The following is a 25,097-nucleotide window of genomic DNA, read 5'->3' as shown; positions in this document are numbered from 1 at the left end:
GCATAATTGCTCCTTGAAAATGGTCAAAAATAATACTAGAATGAAAACTATTGGGAAAGAAAGAAAATATAACAAAAACTGAAGAAAAATTACGGTCCATCTGGGGTCAGAAGTTGGAAGGGAGAGAATTTTTAAGGGTAAAAAGTTGTAGTTAATAAAGTATTCTACAACTTGTGTATTCGCACATTTATAACATAACCTCAACATTTATGTTAAAAAATAGTTTTTGGTTTTTTGTTTTTCTCGTTCTTATGTCCCCCAAAACAATGTTTTTTTATTTTGTCTTAATACCGAATAAGCATCCTAATTTTGAATCGAAAATTTTCACGTGAAAATACCGGAGTATCTTTTAAAAATTTTTCAGATTCCGAAAGATTAGTTTTAGTCAAAATGAGACATTACGTGATTAAAATAGTTATTCATATATAAATTGTATAAAGTAGACTTTTTTAAACAAATTGCGACAATCGTAGAGTCAAAAAATCACACGAATTGCATACAATAATTTTTCTACTACCGAAAATTTAATCAAAACTCAGAAATTTAATAGTAATTTTCTTTATATATTTATATCGCTTTTATTAATTTTTAATATATTAAATATTGATCAATATTTTGAACAATTTAATCAAAATTAGAACAAATTAACAAAACAACAGACAAATAGTATTAAAGATGCAATTTTTGCAATTATTACCCGTAAATTTTAATCTTTTAATGCTTTAGATTTTCGATTAGTACCAAAATTGATCTCTAAAGCTAAAGCCTTGAAATTGGATAATGAAAGAAAATAGTAGTAGGATGAAAACCTATTGGTAGAGGAAGACAATTTAACAAAAATGAATGAAACAATAATCTACGGTCGATCTGAGATCGGGAAATAGGGAAAGTTTTTAAGGGTAAAAATTAGTTTATTTTGATTTGCTTGATAAAACTACTAGTCCTATGAGAGGAAGTAATAGTCTATTTTTATTTATGAGAGGGTATTAAGACCTAGCTTTCGAGATTTTATTGATCTTTTATAACCATTTGCCGCACAAAACAATACAAAAAGTTTGGGCTGGTCGTAAGCCCAGAGTATTAGAGATTACATAGCCATATCAAAAAATCTATAAGAATCTATTTGCCAATAAAAGTAAGAAATGTTCCAATCCCAAGCCTAAAGTATTTTGTTCATAGTAAGGAGTTTGTGTTGGAAAATCTAATATTATTAAAGAAGACAAATGTGGCGAGTTTCAAACGTTTTAGGTGAGGAAAACCAAAATTTCAAATAGAAAATCATTTGGAGGAAAGACTTCGAAGGAAAGTGCATGCGTTCTTCTTTAGAAAAGAATTTCCGACAATAGACAAAGTTCTTGTCACGGTTCGAGATAAGGATTACCCTGAAATGAGTTGAAGCACATTATGGAAAGTGTTAAAATAAATGGATTTTCGCTGGAAAAAGCATTCGAGAAAGTTTATTTTAATAAAAAGAAACGATATTGTACTAGGGAGAAGAAATTACTTAAGGGCTATACATTTCATATTAAAGAGACCTTAAAAAAACGAAGTAGCTGTTAGTAATTTTTACGGATGAGTTCAGGATTCTTTCTGTTCCCACCGCTACGACGAATGCTCTAGTTTTAATAGACAGTATTTTTTCCTTAAGGCAGTAGAAAAAAATATTAGATAGAAGACGGGAGATGAGGGACAAAACGATGAGGTTGCTATCCACATGCGTTGTTTGTGTAGGTTCTTTATTTTCTTCTGTTTTTGGTTATTCCTGTAGCCTCTTTCCAAGAGTTTAACTGTTGCAGCTCCTTCTCGACAGATCTTCTTTATGTCCTTACAGGTTTCCTTCTTTTTCTTTTGCCTATTGCCTATCCACATGCGTTGTTTTCTGGGCTCCGTCCAATGTTCTTGATGAGGGCTCTTTATTTTCTTCTATTTTTGGCTATTCCTGTAGCCTCTTTCCAAGAGCTTAACTGTTGCAGCTCTTTCTCGACAGATCTTCTTTATGTTCTTACAGATTTCCTTCTTTTTCTTTTGCCTATTGCCTATCCACATGCGTTGTTTTCTGGGCTCCGTCCAATGTTCTTGATGAGGGCTCTTTATTTTCTTCTGTTTTTGGCTATTCCTGTAGCCTCTTTCCAAGAGCTTAACTGTTGCAGCTCTTTCTCGACAGATCTTCTTTATGTTCTTACAGATTTCCTTTTTTTTCTTTTGCCTATTGCCTATCCACATGCGTTGTTTTCTGGGCTCCGTCCAATTTTCTTGATGAGGGCTCTTTATTTTCTTCTGTTTTTGGCTATTCCTGTAGCCTCTTTCCAAGAGCTTAACTGTTGCAGCTCTTTCTCGACAGATCTTCTTTATGTCCTTACAGGTTTCCTTCTTTTTCTTTTGCCTATTGCCTATCCACATGCGTTGTTTTCTGGGCTCCGTCCAATGTTCTTGATGAGGGCTCTTTATTTTCTTCTGTTTTTGGTTATTCCTGTAGCCTCTTTCCAAGAGCTTAACTGCTGCAGCTCCTTCTCGACAGATCTTCTTTATGTTCTTACAGATTTCCTTCTTTTTCTTTTGCCTATTGCCTATCCACATGCGTTGTTTTCTGGGCTCCGTCCAATTTTCTTGATGAGGGCTCTTTATTTTCTTCTGTTTTTGGCTATTCCTGTAGCCTCTTTCCAAGAGCTTAACTGTTGCAGCTCTTTCTCGACAGATCTTCTTTATGTTCTTACAGATTTCCTTCTTTTTCTTTTGCCTATTGCCTATCCACATGCGTTGTTTTCTGGGCTCCGTCCAATTTTCTTGATGAGGGCTCTTTATTTTCTTCTGTTTTTGGCTATTCCTGTAGCCTCTTTCCAAGAGCTTAACTGTTGCAGCTCTTTCTCGACAGATCTTCTTTATGTTCTTACAGATTTCCTTTTTTTTCTTTTGCCTATTGCCTATCCACATGCGTTGTTTTCTGGGCTCCGTCCAATTTTCTTGATGAGGGCTCTTTATTTTCTTCTGTTTTTGGCTATTCCTGTAGCCTCTTTCCAAGAGCTTAACTGTTGCAGCTCTTTCTCGACAGATCTTCTTTATGTTCTTACAGATTTCCTTTTTTTTCTTTTGCCTATTGCCTATCCACATGCGTTGTTTTCTGGGCTCCGTCCAATTTTCTTGATGAGGGCTCTTTATTTTCTTCTGTTTTTGGCTATTCCTGTAGCCTCTTTCCAAGAGCTTAACTGCTGCAGCTCCTTCTCGACAGATCTTCTTTATGTTCTTACAGATTTCCTTTTTTTTCTTTTGCCTATTGCCTATCCACATGCGTTGTTTTCTGGGCTCCGTCCAATTTTCTTGATGAGGGCTCTTTATTTTCTTCTGTTTTTGGCTATTCCTGTAGCCTCTTTCCAAGAGCTTAACTGTTGCAGCTCTTTCTCGACAGATCTTCTTTATGTTCTTACAGATTTCCTTTTTTTTCTTTTGCCTATTGCCTATCCACATGCGTTGTTTTCTGGGCTCCGTCCAATTTTCTTGATGAGGGCTCTTTATTTTCTTCTGTTTTTGGCTATTCCTGTAGCCTCTTTCCAAGAGCTTAACTGCTGCAGCTCCTTCTCGACAGATCTTCTTTATGTCCTTACAGGTTTCCTTCTTTTTCTTTTGCCTATTGGATTATAATTGAATGCAGACCAGTAATTGCTACTGTTTATTCTGTTTGGGCTAAAAATGTTTCATATTTTTTTTATGCTAACCATACCTTTCCATAAAAGGGCGGAAATATTTTTGTGAAATTTAGTTTCTAAGGATGGAAATCTTGTAACATCTATCATATAAATTTCTTATTTCTTAGACTCTTTGATATGTTTATGTTTCTAAATCTTCTTGATTTTAGGCATCTTCTGTTTCAAAATTAGTTTTTTTAATAATTTTTGATAGATAAAATTTTACATTTCGACTTTTCTTTAAGTCTTTATCAAAATATGATATTGACACAGACAATTTGAGTATTTATATTAATCAATATCAACATAAAAATTAATAAATAAGAATAAAATCAAAATAAAAAATGTTCTGATAAGAAAAATTTGCTTATTCATATTGATCTTTATCATGAATATCAAAATAAGGATAAAATCAACTTAGAACGATGTTCTAATAAGAAAAATTAATTTTTTCTTTAGTCCTTACATCTCAAATATATAGCAGTAGTCAATTTAATTATTTGTAGTTTTATTAAAATTTACGAGATAGAGCTATAAATTTTACTTAAATTATTTAGGTCTTTTTAAGTAAAATTTATCTATTTTGTAAATTCTAATAAAACTACAAATAATTAAATTGACTACGCTATATATTTGAGATGTAAGGACTGGAGAAAAAATTAATTTTTCTTATTAGAACATCGTTCTAAGTTGATTTTATCCTTATTTTGATATTCATGATAAAGATCAATATAAATAAGCAAATTGTCAGAGTCAATATCATATTTTGATAAAGTCTCGAAACGTCAATTTTATCTTTTAAAAATTATTGAAAAACTTAATTTTGAAACCTTGAAATAACCTAAAATCAAGAAGATTTAGAAACATAAATCTATCATATATATACATATGTGCGTGGACGAAGAAAAATATTTTTTTAACAAATACCAAATAGATTTATACCTTAATAATAAAATAATAATGCAAGATCTCATCATATCAATATGTATGCGGTGATATACAAAAGTTATGTTTCGGAAACCGTATGATTATCATCTTATACTTACAGTGTGGATTGGTAGATGTATGAAAATCAAGAAATAAAAAGATTTGGGTTTATCCAATTGACCGAAATACATACAAAGTATAAAATAATATCTGATCATTGTATCAACAAACCATATGGACCATTTTCCCAACAACAGCAAACCTAAGTAATTGTTAACATCATCCACCAGAAAATAAATGTTTGTATAAACTATTTTTATTTCCTTAATATTAAATGATTGATTTGGAAGATGTTCCGCAAGTTTTATATTTGTTTTCATTATTTCGTATAGCTGATCCAATCTTATTTTTATATTATGTATGGTTTCAACAAATATTTGACCAATAAAAATAATATTTGATACTATGTGAAATGCACATATAGCCTCACACCAATTCCCATTTAACGCTTTAACTAAAACAGCTGCAACTATTATTCCCATTGAACCATTGAAAGTTAAATTGAGTAAATGAAAGATTAAAATTGTTTTAGATGTTGGTATATGTCCCAAATGTTGTTCAATAAACTTGAATCTCTTGATAATATTCAGCCATTTTCTCCTTTTTTTCAACAAAGTATAAATTGTAATGAAATAAAACAAGTAGCAAATGGTGTAAAACATGAGGAATCCTGGTTTTAGTACATCTTCTATTTCAAACAATAATTTCATCAAAAACGAATGCATTGCCACTATATTTATATGAAGCATTATGAAAACTCGTGATATATCACAAAATTTCGTTTTTTGTGGAAGATGCCCCATTAAAATACCAAATATACAATAAAATCTGTATGTAATCATAATTTAACTACAATTTATAATCAAATGATACAATACGAGCTACGTTAAGTAAAATATTCCTACCCTTGGACGATCATTAGAATAGATAAATCATTTGGTCATACTATTAAGTACTAGAAATATTACTATTTTATGATTATTTGATTAATTATGTTGATTAAGTTAGTGGAATTCAGTCCGTGCTATCTACATCTTAAAATTAATTATTAGTCCGGTCAATTTAAGCAATCAAGGGTAGAAAAATTCTCGAAAATTTGAATGAATCATGGACTTAAAAAAGTAAAGAATTAACACTTATGGTAATATTTATCATATTTTATAAATAGATATTCAACGTTCAGTTTTTAGCTTAAAAATGGTTAAGTGTTCAGTTTAGGAGTTTCTACTACGAGGGCCGTTTATTTTCAACCTCCGATCACTCCGTGCAAACGCTACGCGGGCCTTCGGGCGTCAGTCGGCGTTGTGCTACAGCCACGTAACGAAGTGTCTATTGGCACTCTCCACGGAAAAATCCGTAACTCTAATTTCAACCATAGAGGCACGGGCATTTTTAAAGAATTGAGCCGAATGAACCTTCATCCGTGTCTTTGTCCTCGGACAAATATCATACCACGGATAAATGCGACCTACAGATATTTTTTTCATTTATTTAGAACGAATTGTACAAAAAATTTATTAATAAATACTTTGATTGTAAGAATAACCGTAATAATAATGAATTGATGATAATATCTCGTAATTTATTCTCTGACTCTTATTCTAAGCTGGTGATAATGCACAACGTTACAAGAGTGACTAATATCCGTGGCAATTGGATACGGATGATTTGGTTAGGTTAGGTTAAGTTAGGTTAGGTTAGGCACCACTCCTGGGAGCTCTAAGACCTTGAAGTTGGTGGTGTGGCTCAGTAACTTTCCCTCTTCTTGTGCCGTCTTGACGAACTGGTGAAGAGGAGTGAGGCTAAGAAACAGCTCAAAAATCCAAAGGATTAAGGGTTGTACGCTGGTGCAATGACAATTTGTTGTCCTCCCGAGGATTGATGAGGGTGGTTTAGTGGGTGAGAGTCCCACACAAACTCACATCATTTGCACCCGCCCGTTGTGAGGAAGGCATTAGCTTCCACCCCACCTCTGGGCAAAAAAAGATTAGGTTAGTTTAGTTTAGTTTCAAAAATTCCGTTTTTCTAAGATTAAAATTAGATCAATGGTTTTTTCCGTGGAAGGTGGTGATTTTGGATCATATGGTAAGATTTAGAGACACGGAAAAAAAGCTCCATTCTGATCCGTTTCTATAAAAATTTCCGTGTCATGGCAGAGCCACGGCATTGACAAAATATAGGTAATTTTTAGAGGCAGAGCCAAATTAAGAACCAGGATGCAGTTTACTACCATGGTCGATCTAGTAGCGCTTAATCGTTTGCATCTACTTCAAGTTGTTAAAATTTTGTTCTTACTTTAGAATTTTTTGACTTCTATATCATATTTTGATGTATATCACCGAGCAAAGGTAGCAACCACCCTAAATATTCTTTATTATTTCTTTAACATTCTATTTTTTTAAACCAGAAAAAATTACACTTGACGGTTGACACACCACGTCTGGGATTCAAACAAGATACTAGAAGGGTGATTCTAGTCAAATAAATGAAAGAGCGTGTATGTAGATATCGTTGGGCAATTGAAGACATTCAAAGATTAGAGAGAAACGATATAATAAACATTGATTGGCCTCAATTATTCTTTTTGGAGGCGACTCAATTTATGTCTCTGGCGATGCATTTGCTAAAATAGTTATTTTAATTAATGACACAATGAAGTCTTTTGATTTGTAACAAAAGAAGCCAAGGCTTTAGTAAATCGAAGATCCCACTATTATCTGGAGAATATGGGTTAATTCTATTGATCGCAAAAGATAAACCGGACTTATTGGGTAACTCCTTTGTGTGTCAAAACTTCTCAAAGTCTTGGACATCAATGAAGCCACTGGCCCTAATGGAATTCCACCAATCGTGTTGAAGAAATGCGTAGCTGAACTAACAAATCCGCTATGCAAACTCTTTTTCCTATGATATAAAAGAGGTTTCTTCCCTGGAGATTGGAAATTTGCTCGGACTCAACCAATATCGAAAAAAGGAAAAAAGACGGTTTCCAGCTTCTACCGTCCGAATGCTTCAGTCCCAGCCATTGCCACCATGTCATGGAGAAAGTCGTAGCAGCAAATCTGGAGATATCTTGAGTTTACTAACATCATCAACGACCCTCAATACTGTTTTCGTAAATATCGAAGATCTTCTGGCCAAGTTCACCAACGTATGGACTGAAGCTATAAATAAATATGGGGAATCCAGAGAAATTGCACTGAAAGCCTTTGAAGCTTTCTACATGCTAACTTTCTAAATAATGTTTCTGCTAAATCCGTAGACAGCAATAGATCACCAGTATCAAAACTGATCCTGGAAACATCTGGAGTAGGGTGGAAGCAATCTGATTGAGTTTGATGCAACAAAGATTCGGAATGCTGTATTTACAAAGAAAGATGACACTGCGGCTCAAGATTTGGTGTGGATAATAAATTTTTATTACAAATGAATTTCTTCCGTTTTATACTGTCACATAAGGTCAATGAATGAAGTGTGTTTTTAACATATTTGACTTATTTATTTAAAATATTTACATCATTTGCTTACATTCCTTAATCAAAATACAAATTATAAATATTAGTGATCCATACTTATAACAAACTGTAACAGAATTATAAAATAGGATGTCGCTTCGCTCATTAGATTCATAACCATATCTTTGTTTAGGTAAATGTATCCATCGAGGGAAAACTTCAAAGGTAAACCTTTCATGAAGTACAGAAGATTCTTTAGGTCTTCTTTCAATCGCTTGTTTGAACTTTTGGTATATAGAATGGTACAAAGGGTTTGTAGTCGTTTTCCAGCCTTCTCAGCATCATCAGCATATACGATCGTTTTCAGTATCATATGCTAAAATATCATCAGAAATTTTATTGTACAAACATCAATAAATGATATTGATATTGCTTTCGTAATAAACAAGCATTATTGCTCTTTGAAACTGGTCAAAATTAATACCAGAATGGAAACTATTGGGAAAGATAGAAAATATAACAAAAACTGAAGAAAAATTACGGTCCATCTAGGGTCAGAAGTTGGAAGGGGGAGAATTTTTAAGGGTAAAAAGTTGTAGGTAATAAAGTATTCTACAACTTGTGTATTCGCACATTTATAACATAACCTCAACATTTATCTTAAAAAATAGTTTTTGGTTTTCTGTTTTTCTCGTTCTTATGTCCCCCAACACATTGTAATTTTTTTATTCAAAATATGTTTTTTTATTTCGTCTTAATACCGAATAAGCATCCTAGTTTTGAATCGAAAATTTTCACGTGATAATATTGGAGTTTCTTTTAAAAACATCAGATTCCGAAAGATTAGTTTTAATCAACACGAGACATTACGTGATTAAAATAGTTATTTATATATAAATTGTATAAAGTAGCCTTTTTTAAACAAATTGCAACAATCGTAGAGTCGAAAAATCATACGAATTGCATACAATAATTTTTCTACTACCGAAAATTTAATCAAAACTCGCTTTTATTGATTCTTAATAAACGATTTTCCAATAAGAGGTGTTATTTTGAATAGCCCGCTATTTCGGTAAATGTCACTTTTGAAGCTGTCATTTTTTGACATTTGACAAGTAGAAACTACGCCGTTAATGAAAATGGAACGATACACGCTTCAACAACGCATTGAAATTATTAAAATTCACTATAAAAATGGTGAAAGTTTGGCAGAGACGGTTCGTAAAACTAAAACATTTTTGGGTCGACGGGAAGCACCTTCTCGAACCGGAATACAGAAATTGGTGGAAAAATTTGAGGTGTTGGGACAAGTTAGTGATGTGAAGAATAAAACCCCTGCACGTCGCTCAAGAACAACTGAGAATATTGCTGCTGTAGCCCAAAGTGTTGATAAAACCCAGGTTTGTCCATTCCTCGTCGTTCTTTGGAATTAGCCATTCCACAAACGTCATTGCACCGTATTTTGCGTAAAGACTTGGGTCTTAAGGCCTATAAAGTTCAGTTAACACAAGAACTCAAGCCGGCCGATCATCAACAACGTCGTGTCTTTGCTGATTGGGTCCTTGAAATGCATGAAAATGATCCGGAATTTCATCGAGAAATCATCTTAACTGATGAGGCCCGTTTCCACCTTGGTGGTTACGTCAATAAACAAAATTGTCGAATCTGGGGCTCGGAAAAACCAAGAGTTATTGTTGATAATCCTCTCCATCCTCAACGCGTGACTGTTTGGTGCGGTTTATGGTCTGGCGGTATCATTGGACCTTACTTTTTCGAAAATGAGGCTGGAGCAACAGTTACGGTGAATGGATTGCGCTATCGAGAGATGATTAATGATTTTTTATGGCCGGAATTGGATGATATTGATTTGGACAACGTTTACTTTCAACAAGACGGCGCTACGTGCCACACAAGCAACGAAACCATCGATCTTTTACGGGAAAAATTTCCGGACCGTGTTATCTCTCGAAGAGGTGATCACAATTGGCCACCGAGATCTTGTGATTTAACACCTTGCGACTTTTTCCTTTGGGGCCAACAAAGAAAGATAAGGTCTACGCCAAAAGTCCAGCATCGCTTCAAGACCTCAAAAATGGAATTCGTGAGGCTATCGAGGACATAGGGCAGCCGATTTGCAATTTGGTTACGGAAAATTTCATGAAAAGGATATGGTATATTTTTCTTTGAATATCAAAATAACACCTCTTATTGGAAAACCGCTTATATTAAATATTGATTAATATTTTGAACAATGAAAAATTAGAACAAATTAACAAAACAACTGACAAATATTAAAGATGCAATTTGTGCAATTATTAAATTTTAATTATTTAGCTTTTCGAGTGATATGGATCTCTACGAGGGCCTACTCAGGAATAGAAAGAAGCCAATAAATTTGTACATACAGAACACAAAAATCACTATGGAAAAATGGGAGAGGTATTTTAGAGAACTCTACGACTCAACAACAACAAGTACATCAACACAGAAATTAAATCAAGATGAGGAACAAATTGAGAGATGTACCTACCATATCTTTGAAGAAAATACAACAAATAGTGACTAAACTGAAAAACAGAAAAGCTCTAGGTATTGACGAAATATCACTAAGAGTATACCATCAGAATGGAAAGAAAGTATATGGATTCCGATTTTCAAAAACGGTGAAAAGAACGATCCACAAAATTATCGAGGTATTAGCTTGATGAGTGCAGTACAAAAACTTGTTTGCCGATGACCTTCTAAAACAATGTCCTGTATACATAGCTAGATCTGGTGAAATAATGTACTTTGCTATAATAGATGGCGCTTTGCCAAATGTATTTTTGTCCATTGCTAAAACTTTATATATTTCTTCAAATATAAACAGAAAACCAAAAATTTTTCACATAAATTTTGAGGTTATGCGAAAAAAGTATAGAAACATAACAATTTGAGTCTTGATATCACAGTTTTGCTATTTAACTTTTACCTATAGGACTTGTAGTAATTCAGCAAATCGAGATTAACCCTTATAAACTCACCCTCTTCCACATCCCTACCTCAGGGCCCGTCAATTATTTTTCCTTTTATCTTTATTATAATCTCTTCCTTTCCCAATGGATTTAATCCTACTACCAATTTCTTTTGTTCTCAAAACTATTGATCCTACTAGAATCGAAGTAACAATTAAGTAAATTGAAGACGCCATCGTCGTCCCGAGTAAAAAATGTCATCAAGTCAAGTCGTATATCAAAATAATGTTGATTTGATTTTGGACATTTGGACATTTACACATTGTAGTAAATCAGGGACTGGTTCTTTCTCCATGACAACTCATTTACAGACAGAACCAATTCCGTTTAACAGTTTTTTGTGTAATTTCATTTCACATTGAAGAGGCCAAAAAAACGATGTAGGCATTTCTAAAGATGAGATAATTTTTAAAACGTACCACCAGTAGGACTATTTTTATTGTCTTAGCTTTACTAGAGAGAATTTTCTCCTTAAGGCAGTGAAATAATTGGATATGGCTTCATTATTTTTCGAAATATTCTCCACTTTTGTATCCGTTTGAAGCGTTTGTGGAAGCATTTTCCATTTCGATCGAGGTACCTTCAAACCATGTGATTTGAACGCATCAACCGCTTCTTCAGGTGTGAAAAAAAGTTAACCTCGAAATTTATTTTTGATCTTCGAGAATAAGAAGAAATCATTGGAGCAGTGCGTAGTTTGTATGAGTGATTTATATGTCATCGTCGTCGTTTAGTATTATTTTGAGCATCGCGATTGAATTTTTTCAACAGTTATTTGCATCAATCGGCAAGAGCTTAATTTGAAAAAGTTTGACAGCCAAATGTCATGCAATATTAAATGTATTTCGCTTTATGATTTTGCAATATTAGTTTCCGCGCAGCTTCGATGATACAACAGCCGATTTTGGACGACTTTCAGTTGATCGGCACATTTCTATTGGTTGAAAGTATGACAACACGTTCTGAGTACGTTCAACATTAAAAATGTCAAACTTCAAGATGACAATGTCAAATTTGACAGATTCACGTCACTATTGCCATATCTCAAAACTAAAGTGGCAACCCTTGTATTTCAGATATGTGCGGAAATATTTTTGTGGGATTTAGTGGTTTTTAATTGAATTATTATCTCATACTTACAGTGTGGAATGGTAGATGTATAAGATTAAAGAAATAAAAGTATTTATGTTGATCGAGTTGATCGAAATACAAACACAATACAAAATAATATCTGATCATAGTATCAACAAACCATACAGACCATTTCGACAACAACAGCAAACCTAAGTAATTGTTAACATCAACTATCAAAAAATAAATGTTGCTGTAAAGTATTTTTATCTCCTTAATATTAAACGACGTATTGGGAGCATGCTCCACAAGTTTTATATTTGTTTCAATTATATCATATAGCTGATCTAATCTTATTTTTATTTTACATGTGGTTTCAACAAATATTTGACCAATAAAAATAATGTTAGTTGCTATTTGAAATGCAGAAATACCCTCACACCAACTCCCTTTAAACTGATTAACCATGGTAAAGGCAATTACTATTCCCATTGAACCATTCAAACATAAGTTGAGTGTATCAATGATTTGGGTTATTTTAGACGTTGGTATAGGTCCCAAATGTTGTTCAATAAACTTAAATCTCTTGATAATATTCAACCATTTTCTCCTTTTTTTCAACAACGTATAATTTGTAATGAAATAAAACAAGTAACAAATGGTGTAGAGTATGAAAAAGCCTGGTTTTATTACATCTTCTACTTCAATTAATAATTTCATCAAAAACGAATGCATTGCCACTATATTTATATGAAGCATTACGAAAACTCGTAATATACCAAAAAATTTCGTTTTTTGTGGAAGATGTCCCATTAAAACACCAAATATACAATAAAATCTGTAAGTAATCATAATTTAACTACAATTTTTAATCAAATGATGGAATACGAGCTACGATGAGCAAAATATTTTATGATTATTTGATTAATTATGTTGATTAACTTATTGGAATTCAGTCCGTGCTATCTATATCTTAAAATTAATTACTAGTCCGGTCAATTTAGGCAAACAAGGGTAGAAAAATTCGCGAAAATTTGTATTAATCATGGACGTAAAAAAGAAAAGTACAAGAACTTAAAACTTATGGTAATATTTATCACATTTTATAATTAGATATTTAACGTTCACTTTTTAGCTTAAAAATGGTTAAGTGTTCAGTAATCAAGTCAATTGAAGACCCCTTGGTCGCCCCATCTAAAAAAGTCATCAAGTCAAATCGTATATCAAAATACTGTCGATTTTATTTTTGGAAGCCAAGGGAAAAGCCAATTAAACCTTTTATTTGGAACTGGAAGGATATTGATATCGAGATATTGGAGAGATCACGTCGAATGACGGAAGACCGATGGACTAAATAAGCAAACCAGAAAAACCAAATTCTGTGTTATCTACATCTAAAAGAACGAGTGTTCTTCCCAAACAAAATTTAGGCATTAATTATTAGTCCGGTGAATTTGGGCGTTCAAAGGTACAAAAACTCCAAAGAATTTGATTGAATCATGGAAGTGAATAAGAAAGGAACAAACACTTGAAACGTAGAGTTAAGTCTTATTCAAGTATTTGTATATATGTCCACGACATCTTGTAAAAAGACATTCAATGTTCAGTTTTAAAGCTTCTAATATGATGTTAGGGGAGTCCACGATGCTAAATTGGGATATATTGGGTTGCAAGCAGGGCCGGATTAAGATTTATAAGGCCCGGGGCTAAAATAATGACGGGGGCCCCTTAAGGAATTCGAAAACCCGGAAAAATTCACAAAATAATATCAATAAGTTAGATTTGCGGTATCAACACATCCTCTTGGACCTGGGGCCCGGGGCTATAGCCCCCCCCCCAAGCCCCTAGCTTAATCCGGCCCTGGTTACAAGCCTTAGATGATAGGAAAAAAAAAATCATTTAATGTTTCATTGATGGGGGAGTCGGGTGATTCAATTCCGAAAAAAAGTCGTTAAAGCACAGTTTTTCAAAAAAAATTTGCCTCCTAAGGTCCATAAAACTGTTTTGCATTATTGTAAAAAGTGAATTACTATTAGAAATTTGGAAAAAAATGTTTTTACGTGCATTTTAAATGGTAAAACTTTACATTTAAATTGGAAGTATTTCAAATTGATATTAAAAGCTCAAACTTTGTGAGATTTTTTTTTCTATTTGTAGATTAATATTTTGCTGGAGCACCGAAAAAAATGGAGTTTTTTTCGGTAATAAATCACCTTTTAAGGGGGAGCGGCTATAGATTTTCAAATAGCGCGCCAGATGTTGATGGTATCATTGTTCTAGGTATTTTTCAAACTGTTTATACATTTTTGTAGGTGTTTGAAGCATTTTTCCCATTTTTAAGCGCGTCATATTATTTAAGAGGGTTTTAATTGAAATAACTCTTTCAATAATCTGATGATTTTATTTTACGCAAATTCGCGGACATAATTATAAAGTGCAAACAAATTTTTTACATAAGGTATATATGGTTCATCTTTATGTTGTCTCGGACTTCGCCTAATCTAACAAAAACCTTTTAAATCATTGAACATAATTGAAAAGCTCAAGATTCCTCGCTTACAAAAAATATGTTGTAGATAATTTCCCTTTTTTTCCCCATATTGTAAAAGGATGATTCGAAATATTAGACACTATTTCCATTAATATCACATTTAAGTTGGATTGTAAAACATTTCACATAGTAATAAACAGAAAATTGAAATTAAAGCTGAAGGTATTGAACAATGAAATTATTTGAAAAGATACTGACCCGAGCGGTAATATCAAAATTAATTAAAATGTGTTAGTAATTAATTACAAATATTAACAGGTAGTGAAAAACACCAATAATTTTACGAGGATGGTCCCAAAAGTACCTGGTCCGATAAAGGAAACACAAAAATATATTTATTTTCCTTCTTTTAGCTACATACGCTTTTCCCAGCGATGCCCAATAAGTTCGATACCGTTTTTATAATAAGAATAGTCAAGCTCCTCAAAATAGCCGTTAACTGCCGATATCACCTTTTCATTGCTGGAAAATATTTGACCACCGAGCCATTTTTTCTAGTCTGGGAACAAAAAATAATCCAAAAGAGCTAAATCTGGCGAATATGGTGCATGAAGTATCAATTGAAATTTCAATTCGTTAATTTTGGCAATTGAAATATGTAAATGTGTGAGCTGGCGCATTTTCGTCTATGTTCACATAATATTCGCCATTGATAGTTTTTCCTTTTTCAAGACCTCGATTATCCCACGCGCATCTCAAAAAACCAACGCCATGACATTGCCTACAGATGGAACGGTCTTTGTCTTCTCTGGAGCCAGTTCCTACCTTTTCGATCCATTGTTTTTATTTGTTCGATCGTGCTTCGGATGTGAAGTGATAGACCCACGTTGCTTCCATGGCTTTATTTCTGTGTAACATTGCCAAACACTCGATGGAAACATCTTCACGACGCTGTTTTTGTTCTATTGTCAGCAAACGCGGCACCCATCTTGAGCAAAGCTTTCTCATGTCCAAAATAATGATCATATTCATTTAACATTGCTAACACCGAATAAAATCTTTATGTCTTAGTTCAATAAACACATTTTCTTATTCCCCATCAGATGACATTGAGCTTTCACTCAATAAGAGGCTCGAGTTGCAAATCAATGACAATGTCTATGTTCAGCATTTTGCTTTTAACCTTGAGCACTTAAAGAAGATACTTCTGAAATATTTGCCATTTTGGATATATTCAAAATTATTTGTTTTTCGCTATCGTTAAAAAGAATCTTTATAGTTCTCTGCTTAGGCGGGGTGGGGTATAACTAATGTCTTCATCATCTGACTCCGTATCAGACACATTTAAGAAAATTACGCAGCAGACAAATATGAACAATCTCAGTGCAATCGATAATACCATACCGTCCCTGTACTGCGCATTACCTAAAACTTCTTCAGCGATGCAACTTTTTATTTGTGGTATATTATGGTACCACTGATTTGGACCGATAACGATGCCGCGTTTCGCCCTGGATGTTCGCGTGCTGATCACGTTCTGATCATTGTTTTTGTTTACTATTCTTCTTTGATAAATAGACTTTACACAGACAGAAGTGGATTCGTTAATGAGTATTATTAAGATTGAGCAAGCAGATGTATATTCCGATTTCTGCATCGGATATTATTATGATTTATACTGTGGATACTATTTTATACTTACAGTGTGTATTAATAAACCTGTAAGATTGAACTATCAATTGTTCGTAGCTTGTCAAGCGTAGTCAGACCGTTAATGATAATTCAACTATTTGGAGTTAGATGGCGTAGATTTCAGTATAAAAAATCAGAAATAGGTGGAATAGAATAATTTGGCTACAGTTTCAGCAATTGCCAGTGGCCATTGTGGGCCAGATCTGGACTATACGGTGGACGTATATCTAATTGAACCATCGTTGCCATCGAATTGTGAATCGGTGCATTGTCTTGGTGAAACATTGGTTTCATGTCGTAAGAGGCCGGTTTTCTTTGATTTTTTTTCATTCAAACGATCCAATAACTCTATGTAGTATTGGCATTGTTTGTTTCTTTCCTTTTGGAGATAGTCGATGGACAATATTCCAAGCGTATCCCAAAATACTGAAGCCATAACCTTCTCAGCTGACTTTGGACACTTCAGACGTGGTTTACCGGCTGCAATCCACTTAGATGATGATCGCTTGGATTCAGGATTGAAGTGATAGATCAACGCTTGAATCATTGTCACATATCGAAGCAAAAATCTTATTTATTACGTGTAAACATGGTCAAATACTGCTCTGCATCATCAACACGTTGTTGTTTTTGATCGACTCTAAGTAAACGCAACACCAATTTTGAAAAAAGCTTTCTTTTGGTCAAAATTTCATGCAAAATTGTAATCACACTTTTTCGTATATTAACGACCTCACTAACCACCAAGATTGATTGAGATAACGCATAAATGTACAGGCAAACGATACGTACGCATATTTTAAATAATCTACGGTTATTATTCTATACTTACAGTGTGTATTGGTAGATGTATGATATTGAAGAAATAGAAATAATTATTTTGATCCAAGTATCCAAAATACATACACAAAATAAAATAATATCTGACGATTGTGTCCACAAACCATACAGCCGTTTTTACTAACAACAGCAAACCTAAATAACTGTTGACATTATCTATCAGAAAATGAATGTTTATGTAAAGTATTCTTATATTTTTAGCATTAAATGATTTATTTCCAGCATGCTCCACAAGTGTTGAATTGGTTTCCACCATTTTATACAGCTGATCCAATCTTATTTTGATTTTGGTTGAGATTGCAACTGAAAGTTGACCCACAAACATTATATTTGATGCTATCTGGAACGCACATATACCCTCACACCAATTCCCATTCAACACTTTAACTAAAACAGACGCAACTGTTGCTCCCAATAAAAAGTTCAAAGGTAAACTAAGTATAACTAAGTATAATAGTAGTTGTTTTAGATCTAGGTATTGGTCCGAATTGTTGTTCAATAAACTCGAATCTCTCGACAATATTCAACCATTTTCTTCTTCTCATTAACATTGAATAAACAGTGGTGAAATAGAATAAAAAATTTATAATGTAAAATAAGAAGCCTCCTGGTTTTAGTACATCTTCTATTTCAAACATTAATTTATTTAAAATAGAGTGCATTGCCGTTGAATTTATAAATATAAAAATTACCAACAGTTGCAATATATAATAATATTTAGATTTTTGAGGGAGATGTCCCATTAATACACCAAATAAATAATAAAATTTAAGAGTAATCATCTTGTTGTTTTAGAAATGGTCTACATACGTGTATAAACAAACTACAATAAAGAAAAAATTATTTCGATTATATATAATTCGAATGGATAATAACCACGCTATTAACCGTTAAATATAATCACCACAAGCATTGATGATTATTTGATCGATTATTTTGATTAAAATTTATTATTATACAGTGTAATAAAGTCAACTACAATAAATTCACTACTTCGAGTACTGCACCTGGTACAAACGAATTTATAAACATTCTTTTCTTTGAATGTGTTAGTCAAATAAGTTGAAATCATCTTTCACATTATTAAAATAATTATTGATGATCAATTGTTATTAAAATTGCGTTAAATTTCATAAATATTCACTAAAAAACTATAAATTGAATGTTTTTGTATAGTAGCTACATTTTTTATAGCATATAGCATCTATTTGTTAAATTTTTAATCCACAACTCCACTTTGGTCATCAAATAAAGAAAAACGAAACGTCCCTAATAAATACAATCTATTTTTTTTGAGATAATGAGAATTTGGTATAGCTTATGTTAAATGATACTGAGAAGGTATCCCCTGATGCCATTTCTAAGTATTAAAATAATAACATTGTTCATGATCAACAGTGGACGCAATATTCATAGTTCGTCAGTTGGTGGAAAAGTCGATAGAATTCAATAAACCCATGTTTGTCTGTTTTGTTGACTGCACCAAAGCATTTGATAGAGTACGCCTGGGAGATGTACAAGGGAAGTACCAACGAGTCATCAACTTTATACCGGAACCAGAACAAGAATTAAAACTAAGGTAGGACTCTCTGAAGAAGTCCAAATTAAACTGGTGTTCGGCAGGGAAACAGTCTTAGCCCAACCCTATTCAACATTATATTAGATCAAATTATCGAGGAAGTCAACAAAATCGAAGCAGGATACAGAATGAGTCACCGCTCCGTAAAGGTATTGTTTTAAGCAGACGATGGTATTGCCGTAGCAGAAAATGAAGAAGATTTACAACGTCTACTATATAAGATGAAAATTTCTGCCGAAAAATTTAATATGAGCATCTCAGTGAACGAGACACAATCAATGGTAATATCAGAAAATCCTATTAGAAGCAAATTGGCAGTCGATAGCGGAATAATGCAGCAGGTATCAAGATTCAATTACCTGGGAGTGAATATATATAGTGGAAGAAACAAGCGATGAAATCATCAAAAGTCAGCGGCTGTCTGAGTGATATAGTATGGAGAAACAAAGCGATGAGCTAACAGAGCAAGACCAGAATCTATAAAACGTGTGTGAGACCTATTTTCACATATGCTTCAGAAACCAGAGCCGAGACATCAACAATAAAAAGAATAATGAGAACCACAGGGATGAAAATACTGCGAACCATCAAGGGAATCACCCTCAGGGACCGAATAAGGAGTGATAAGATAAGAGAAGAATTGGGCGTACAGGATGTGGTGAGATGCATCAGGGCACGAAAAAGATTCTGGGGGGATCACGTAAAAAGAATGTTAGAAGGGCAAAGTGGGCTAAAACTCAGAGACCGAATACACGCAGACCTGTCGGCAGACCACCAAAGAGGTGATACGAGAGCTGGAGTTCAGCTTCTTAGGAAGATCCAAGGAGAGGGCCAAATGTACATGATTGAACAGAACTTGGTCCTATTGAAAGAGGAAGAAGAAGACATTGTTATTAATTGTCTACAGCGATGCAGTTTGCATTGACGTAAAACATACACAACACTAATGTTTGGAGGTAAGTCCAATAGGTCATATCTTTTCAGTCACTTGATTGGCTGATAAGTAAGGAGATCTGCAACTAATTCATTAGGATAGACTTTCAACCTGTTCTGGTAACTCCGCTAATTTGGCATTCTTCAATATAATTATTTGAAATTTGAGATCCATGTGAAGTACGTAGTTGGAAATATACCATGGAACTTTAGCCAGCGATCTGAGTACTTTTGATTGAGAACTCTGTTTCTTTAAGATATTCGTGTTGCTTGCTGAACTCCAGATTTGTATTGCATAAGATCATATAACTTTTACGATAGTTTTTTTGATACAATCACCTTGTTCGTGATAAATAATTGGGATGAACGGCCTTTAGCCAGTAAATTCTCCTATAAGTCAGGCTTAGTTGTAATTTGCTCACTCCAGGTTATTTCACATCTTCTTTTCAATGTAATGGAGAGCTGCTCATCGTGACCAAAAGATTATTATCTCTCTTAAGGGTGAATGTCATCACATAGAGGAATGTTCTCCGATACGACAGGTCTTGATCAATTTACGATTTTACGACTTTATCTAGGTGGTACTGTAGACATCTGGAGGCAGTGACAAAGTTGTTGTGTTAAGCTTAAAGCGCTGTATGATGTGGTAACGCCTGTTGTAGCGAGATCAGCTGTGTGAAGCAGATATATTACATCACTCAATAAGTCGTGTGACGAACAAGATTGATTGATTTTATTCATCAATATAATCTCCTTCTAGACCAATATAATCATTCCAGCACTTATCTAACTTCTCGATGCCTTGCTTGTAGATGGATTTGCCTTTTGCCTTATATTAGGCTTCAGCTTCCGCAATTTGCTTCTTCATATGAGCTAAATTTCTTACGGGTGAGCATTTTTTTTGATATCAGGTCCTCTCAGGTTGATGGCGATTGCATTTTAGACTGTCGGTTTGTGACGTTTAAAAGTTGCAGTGCTTGGAGAAGAAGCCGCGGAACTACGGTTGCTGCTAATTGCCGGTTCAGGCTTCTATCTAACATATGCAGGCGCTAATATACACTAGCATACACTTCTACGGAAATTCTTTTAGAATCAGTGTCCTGGGCGTAAAGAAGACAGCAGTTTCTTATAAATCAAAAAGGCATTTACAACACAACAATCAAGAAACTGGAAAAAAATCCCATGCCACCACATGGTGAGATTTTCTGTCATCCGCATAACTTCCTTTTAGTTGATCAAATTTATCGACAAAATTCGTGAAAGGATTGTAGTCTATGACGGGCTCTCGTAGGATACTTCAGTACTATCGCGTTCTCTGCGATCAACTTTTCCAAAATGCGGAAAAAAGTCCGTTAGCACAGAGTAAGTTTCAACGCAAACGACATGGCATTCATTCAATATACCGCCAATCGTTCACAAGTTGTCAACCGTAGTCAGGACGTTTATGATAATCTAACCGTTTGGCATTAGATGAGGTAGATTTAATTATAAAAAATCAGATATATTACATCATTCAATAAGTCGCGTAACGAACTAAGAATAACACATTTTTTTGCCAAAAATTTATTTTATTCATCAACGTAATCTCCTTCGAGACCAATATAATCATTCCAACACTTCTCTAACTTCTCGATGACATTCTTGTAAAAGGATATGTCGTTTGCCTCAAAATAGGCTTCAGTTTCAGTAGTTGCTTCTTCATTTGAGATAATTTCTTACCGGAGAGTATTTTTTTGAGATCAGCGAATAGCCAGTGGTTACTGGGGGCCAGATCTGGACTATATGGTGGACGAAGGAGCAATTTATTTCGTTTAATTTAACCATTGTTGCCATCGACGTGAAACATTGTTTGTTTTCGTCATATGAAGCCGGTTTTCTTTGATTTTTTTCATTCAAACGATCCAATAACTCTATGTAGTATTCGTATTGTTTGTTTCTTCCCTTTTGGAGATAGTCGATGAAAAATATTCCAAGAGCATCCCAAAATACTGAAGCCATAACCTTCTCAGCTGACTTTGGACACTTCAGACGTGGTTTACCGGCTGCAATCCACTTAGATGATGATCGCTTGGATTCAGGATTGAAGTGATAGATCAACGCTTGAATCATTGTCACATATCGAAGCAAAAATCTTATTTATTACGTGTAAACATGGTCAAATACTGCTCTGCATCATCAACACGTTGTTGTTTTTGATCGACTCTAAGTAAACGCAACACCAATTTTGAAAAAAGCTTTCTTTTGGTCAAAATTTCATGCAAAATTGTAATCACACTTTTTCGTATATTAACGACCTCACTAACCACCAAGATTGATTGAGATAACGCATAAATGTACAGGCAAACGATACGTACGCATGTTTTAAATAATCTACGGTTATTATTCTATACTTACAGTGTGTATTGGTAGATGTATGATATTGAGGAAATAGAAATAAATATTTTGATCCAAGTATCCAAAATACATACACAAAATGAAGTAATATCTGATCATTGTATCGACAAACCATACAGCCGTTTTTACTAACAACAGCAAACCTAAATAACTGTTGACATTATCTATCAGAAAATGAATGTTTGTGTAAAGTATTCTTATATTTTTAGCATTAAATGATTTATTTCCAGCATGCTCCACAAGTGTTGAATTGGTTTCCACCATTTTATACAGCTGATCCAATCTTATTTTGATTTTGTATGAAATTTCAAGGGAAATTTGATTTACAAACATTATATTAGATGCTATCTGGAATACACATACAGCATCCCACCAATTCCCATTGAAAATTTTAATTAAAAGGAACGTAACTATTGCTCCCAATAAAAAGTTCAAAGGTAAACTAAGTATACGGATAATAATAGTTGTTTTAGATCTAGGTATTGGTCCGAATTGTTGTTCAATAAACTCGAATCTTTCGACGATATGCAGCCATTTTCTTCTTCTCATTAACAACGAATAAACTATGGTAAAATAAAATGAATAGCACGTGATGTAAAATACGAAGCCTCCTGGTTTTAGTACATCTTCTATTTCAAACATTAGTTTATTAAACAAAGAATGCATTGCCCTTAGATTGATGGGAAAGATTATTAACACTTGGAGTATACCATAAAATCTCGATTTTTGAGGAAGTTGTCCGATTAATATACCAAACATACAATGAGATTTGAAAGTAATCATTTCGTTAGTTTAGAATTGGTCAACAAACAAACCCCACTAAAAAAATATTTCTACTTTTGTATCATCATTAGAATATCTAATAACCATTTGTCCATACTACTATCAAATATAATCACCACAAGCCTTGATGATTATTGTATCGATTATTTTGATTACCATTTATTGATGTACAGTGTGGGAAAGCCAAAAAAAAAATATTACTTATTCAGTGATTCAAATACAAACCGCATAAATTTAATGTTATTATTATTGGATGCTAGACTGATTTGTTACGAAAACACCCAGATACTGCAGAAAAATGTTTTGGGGTTCCTGGACCGCGAAGAAAACTAGTCAATAGATTCTGGAAGAGTTAACTGTAACCACCAGACTATCATTATTATGCATGGAGAAATTGTTAGAAATATTTTTGGTCACGTAGCTAGGAGACGAAATGACAATATAGACAAGCTTATACTGACGAAAAAAGTACGGGGAAAAAGGAAATAGATCACTTATGAGATGGTGTGACACAAGTCACAGATCAACCCCTTCACGAATCGGTACACCCTAGATCGTCGGTGTTGCAGGTTTTCTGCGGGGTTTCCCTGCAACCTGGTAAACCGGTTGTTCAACCAAATGGCCGACTATAGGGAATAACGCAACCGAGAAGAACCTTTTTTACTTGCAAGCTCTCTCTTTTCGTTTTCTTCTAGCCAAAAATCTTAAATCTTCGCTTTTCTTCCTACAGAAAACAAACTCAACCCCATGTAACCACATCCCCACTCAACCACCACAACTTCAGTTCTGCAGAAAAGCGATTATCGCTATATCAGGGCCCACTCCAACAAAACCCTCCTATAAAAATTTTTCTTATCCAATTTCTATCCAACAAATCTCCCTCTTTCACTCTCTCTGGATGAAGATTGAAAATATGCTTGAGGAAGCGAACAATGAGAGAGATTAAGAAAAATATGTGAAGTTGTTGAATGTCGAAAAACTGAGGGACTATCTATTTGAAATAAGGGTAAACCATTTATTCTACAAAGAATTAATTCTTTGATTTTGGAAATTTCGAATCAAGCTTTCCACGTGTATAATACGCATTCACAAATGAAATAGGATATTTTTTGTTATTTCTTAAAAAATTATAATCCAAAGTATATCAAATGTTGTATTCTAGTTTCCAAACTCACGGTATAAAAAAGCAAGGCCCTTGACCCTATAAAATAACCATACCGTTAAGCTCGGGACCTTTCTCCTTCATTTTGAAAAGAATAAATTTAATAAGAACAAGTTGATCTATTATTCTCTTTCTTCGAAGAAGGTTGAATAGCCCCATTGTTTAAATTCTCATTTATTTTTAATTTGGTCCAATAGTAAGTAGAAAAAAAAACTGAAATTACTTTCACTCTCGAAACCGAAACATAATTAAGTGTGACACGGAAATCAGCAGCTCTGCAAAATATCTATAAAAGTTTTTTCGCCGGATCAATAGTTTTTGAGTTATTCGCAATTGCAAAGTACGATTTTTCTTCAAAAAAACCGCAGTTTCAATAGTTTTTTACGTATAACTCTGTAGTGATGCATTTTATGGAAAAAAGTGTAATAAACAAAAATGAAGCTTATAAAAAAACAAACAAATCAAGTTATATTTTAAGATCTTTTTGTTCTACCTAAAGCAAGTTATAGATACTTGAATAGCTTTTGTTTTACGTAATTTAACCTCAAATAACGGGAAAACGGTACATTTTTCAAAAAAAGTCTTAGAATACTTTTTAAAGAGCTTAAAAAGACCTTTCAAATGACCACTGACAAAATTCGTTTCCACTGAAATTATAGTGAGATGTGATGAAAAATAATTAAAGTTAAAAAAATTGCACTAAAACTAATGCCATTTCATTGAAAATCAAAATTAAACTTATTACTTGTACCAAATACTTTATTTGGATGTTAGTTACGACATTTGAAAGTTTGGCTGATTAGAAATGCATAATTTTGAAAAAAATGAGCATTAAATAATACTTTTTTTTAATTTTTCAAAAAAAAATTTTTTTCCCCCGTTTTTTCTCCATAACTATAAGAGATACAAAAACAAATAAACCACCAAATTAAAGCATTTTTTATGACGATTATTTTGCTTTTTTTTCTTTTTTTTTTAGCATAAAAATTGACGGAGTTATAACCAAATTAACCTGT

The 25,097-nt window shown here is 33.5% G+C and overlaps 1 protein-coding gene across 1 annotated transcript in view; it reads right to left on the bottom strand.

Moving 5' to 3' along the window:
- Positions 1-1,923: 1,923 nt before the first annotated feature.
- The window catches only part of LOC130450431 (axoneme-associated protein mst101(2)-like), a 35,019-nt gene continuing 11,845 nt past the window's right edge, over positions 1,924-25,097 (bottom strand). The window contains exon 2 of the mRNA XM_056788804.1: positions 1,924-3,622. Coding sequence (XP_056644782.1) covers positions 1,924-3,622 — 1,699 coding nt within the window. The remainder of the gene's footprint in view (positions 3,623-25,097) is intronic.

The sequence above is a fragment of the Diorhabda sublineata genome, chromosome 11, assembly GCF_026230105.1.
Source record: "Diorhabda sublineata isolate icDioSubl1.1 chromosome 11, icDioSubl1.1, whole genome shotgun sequence".
Lineage (NCBI taxonomy): Eukaryota > Metazoa > Arthropoda > Insecta > Coleoptera > Chrysomelidae > Diorhabda > Diorhabda sublineata.
This window is presented reverse-complemented; position numbering and strand designations above follow the sequence as displayed.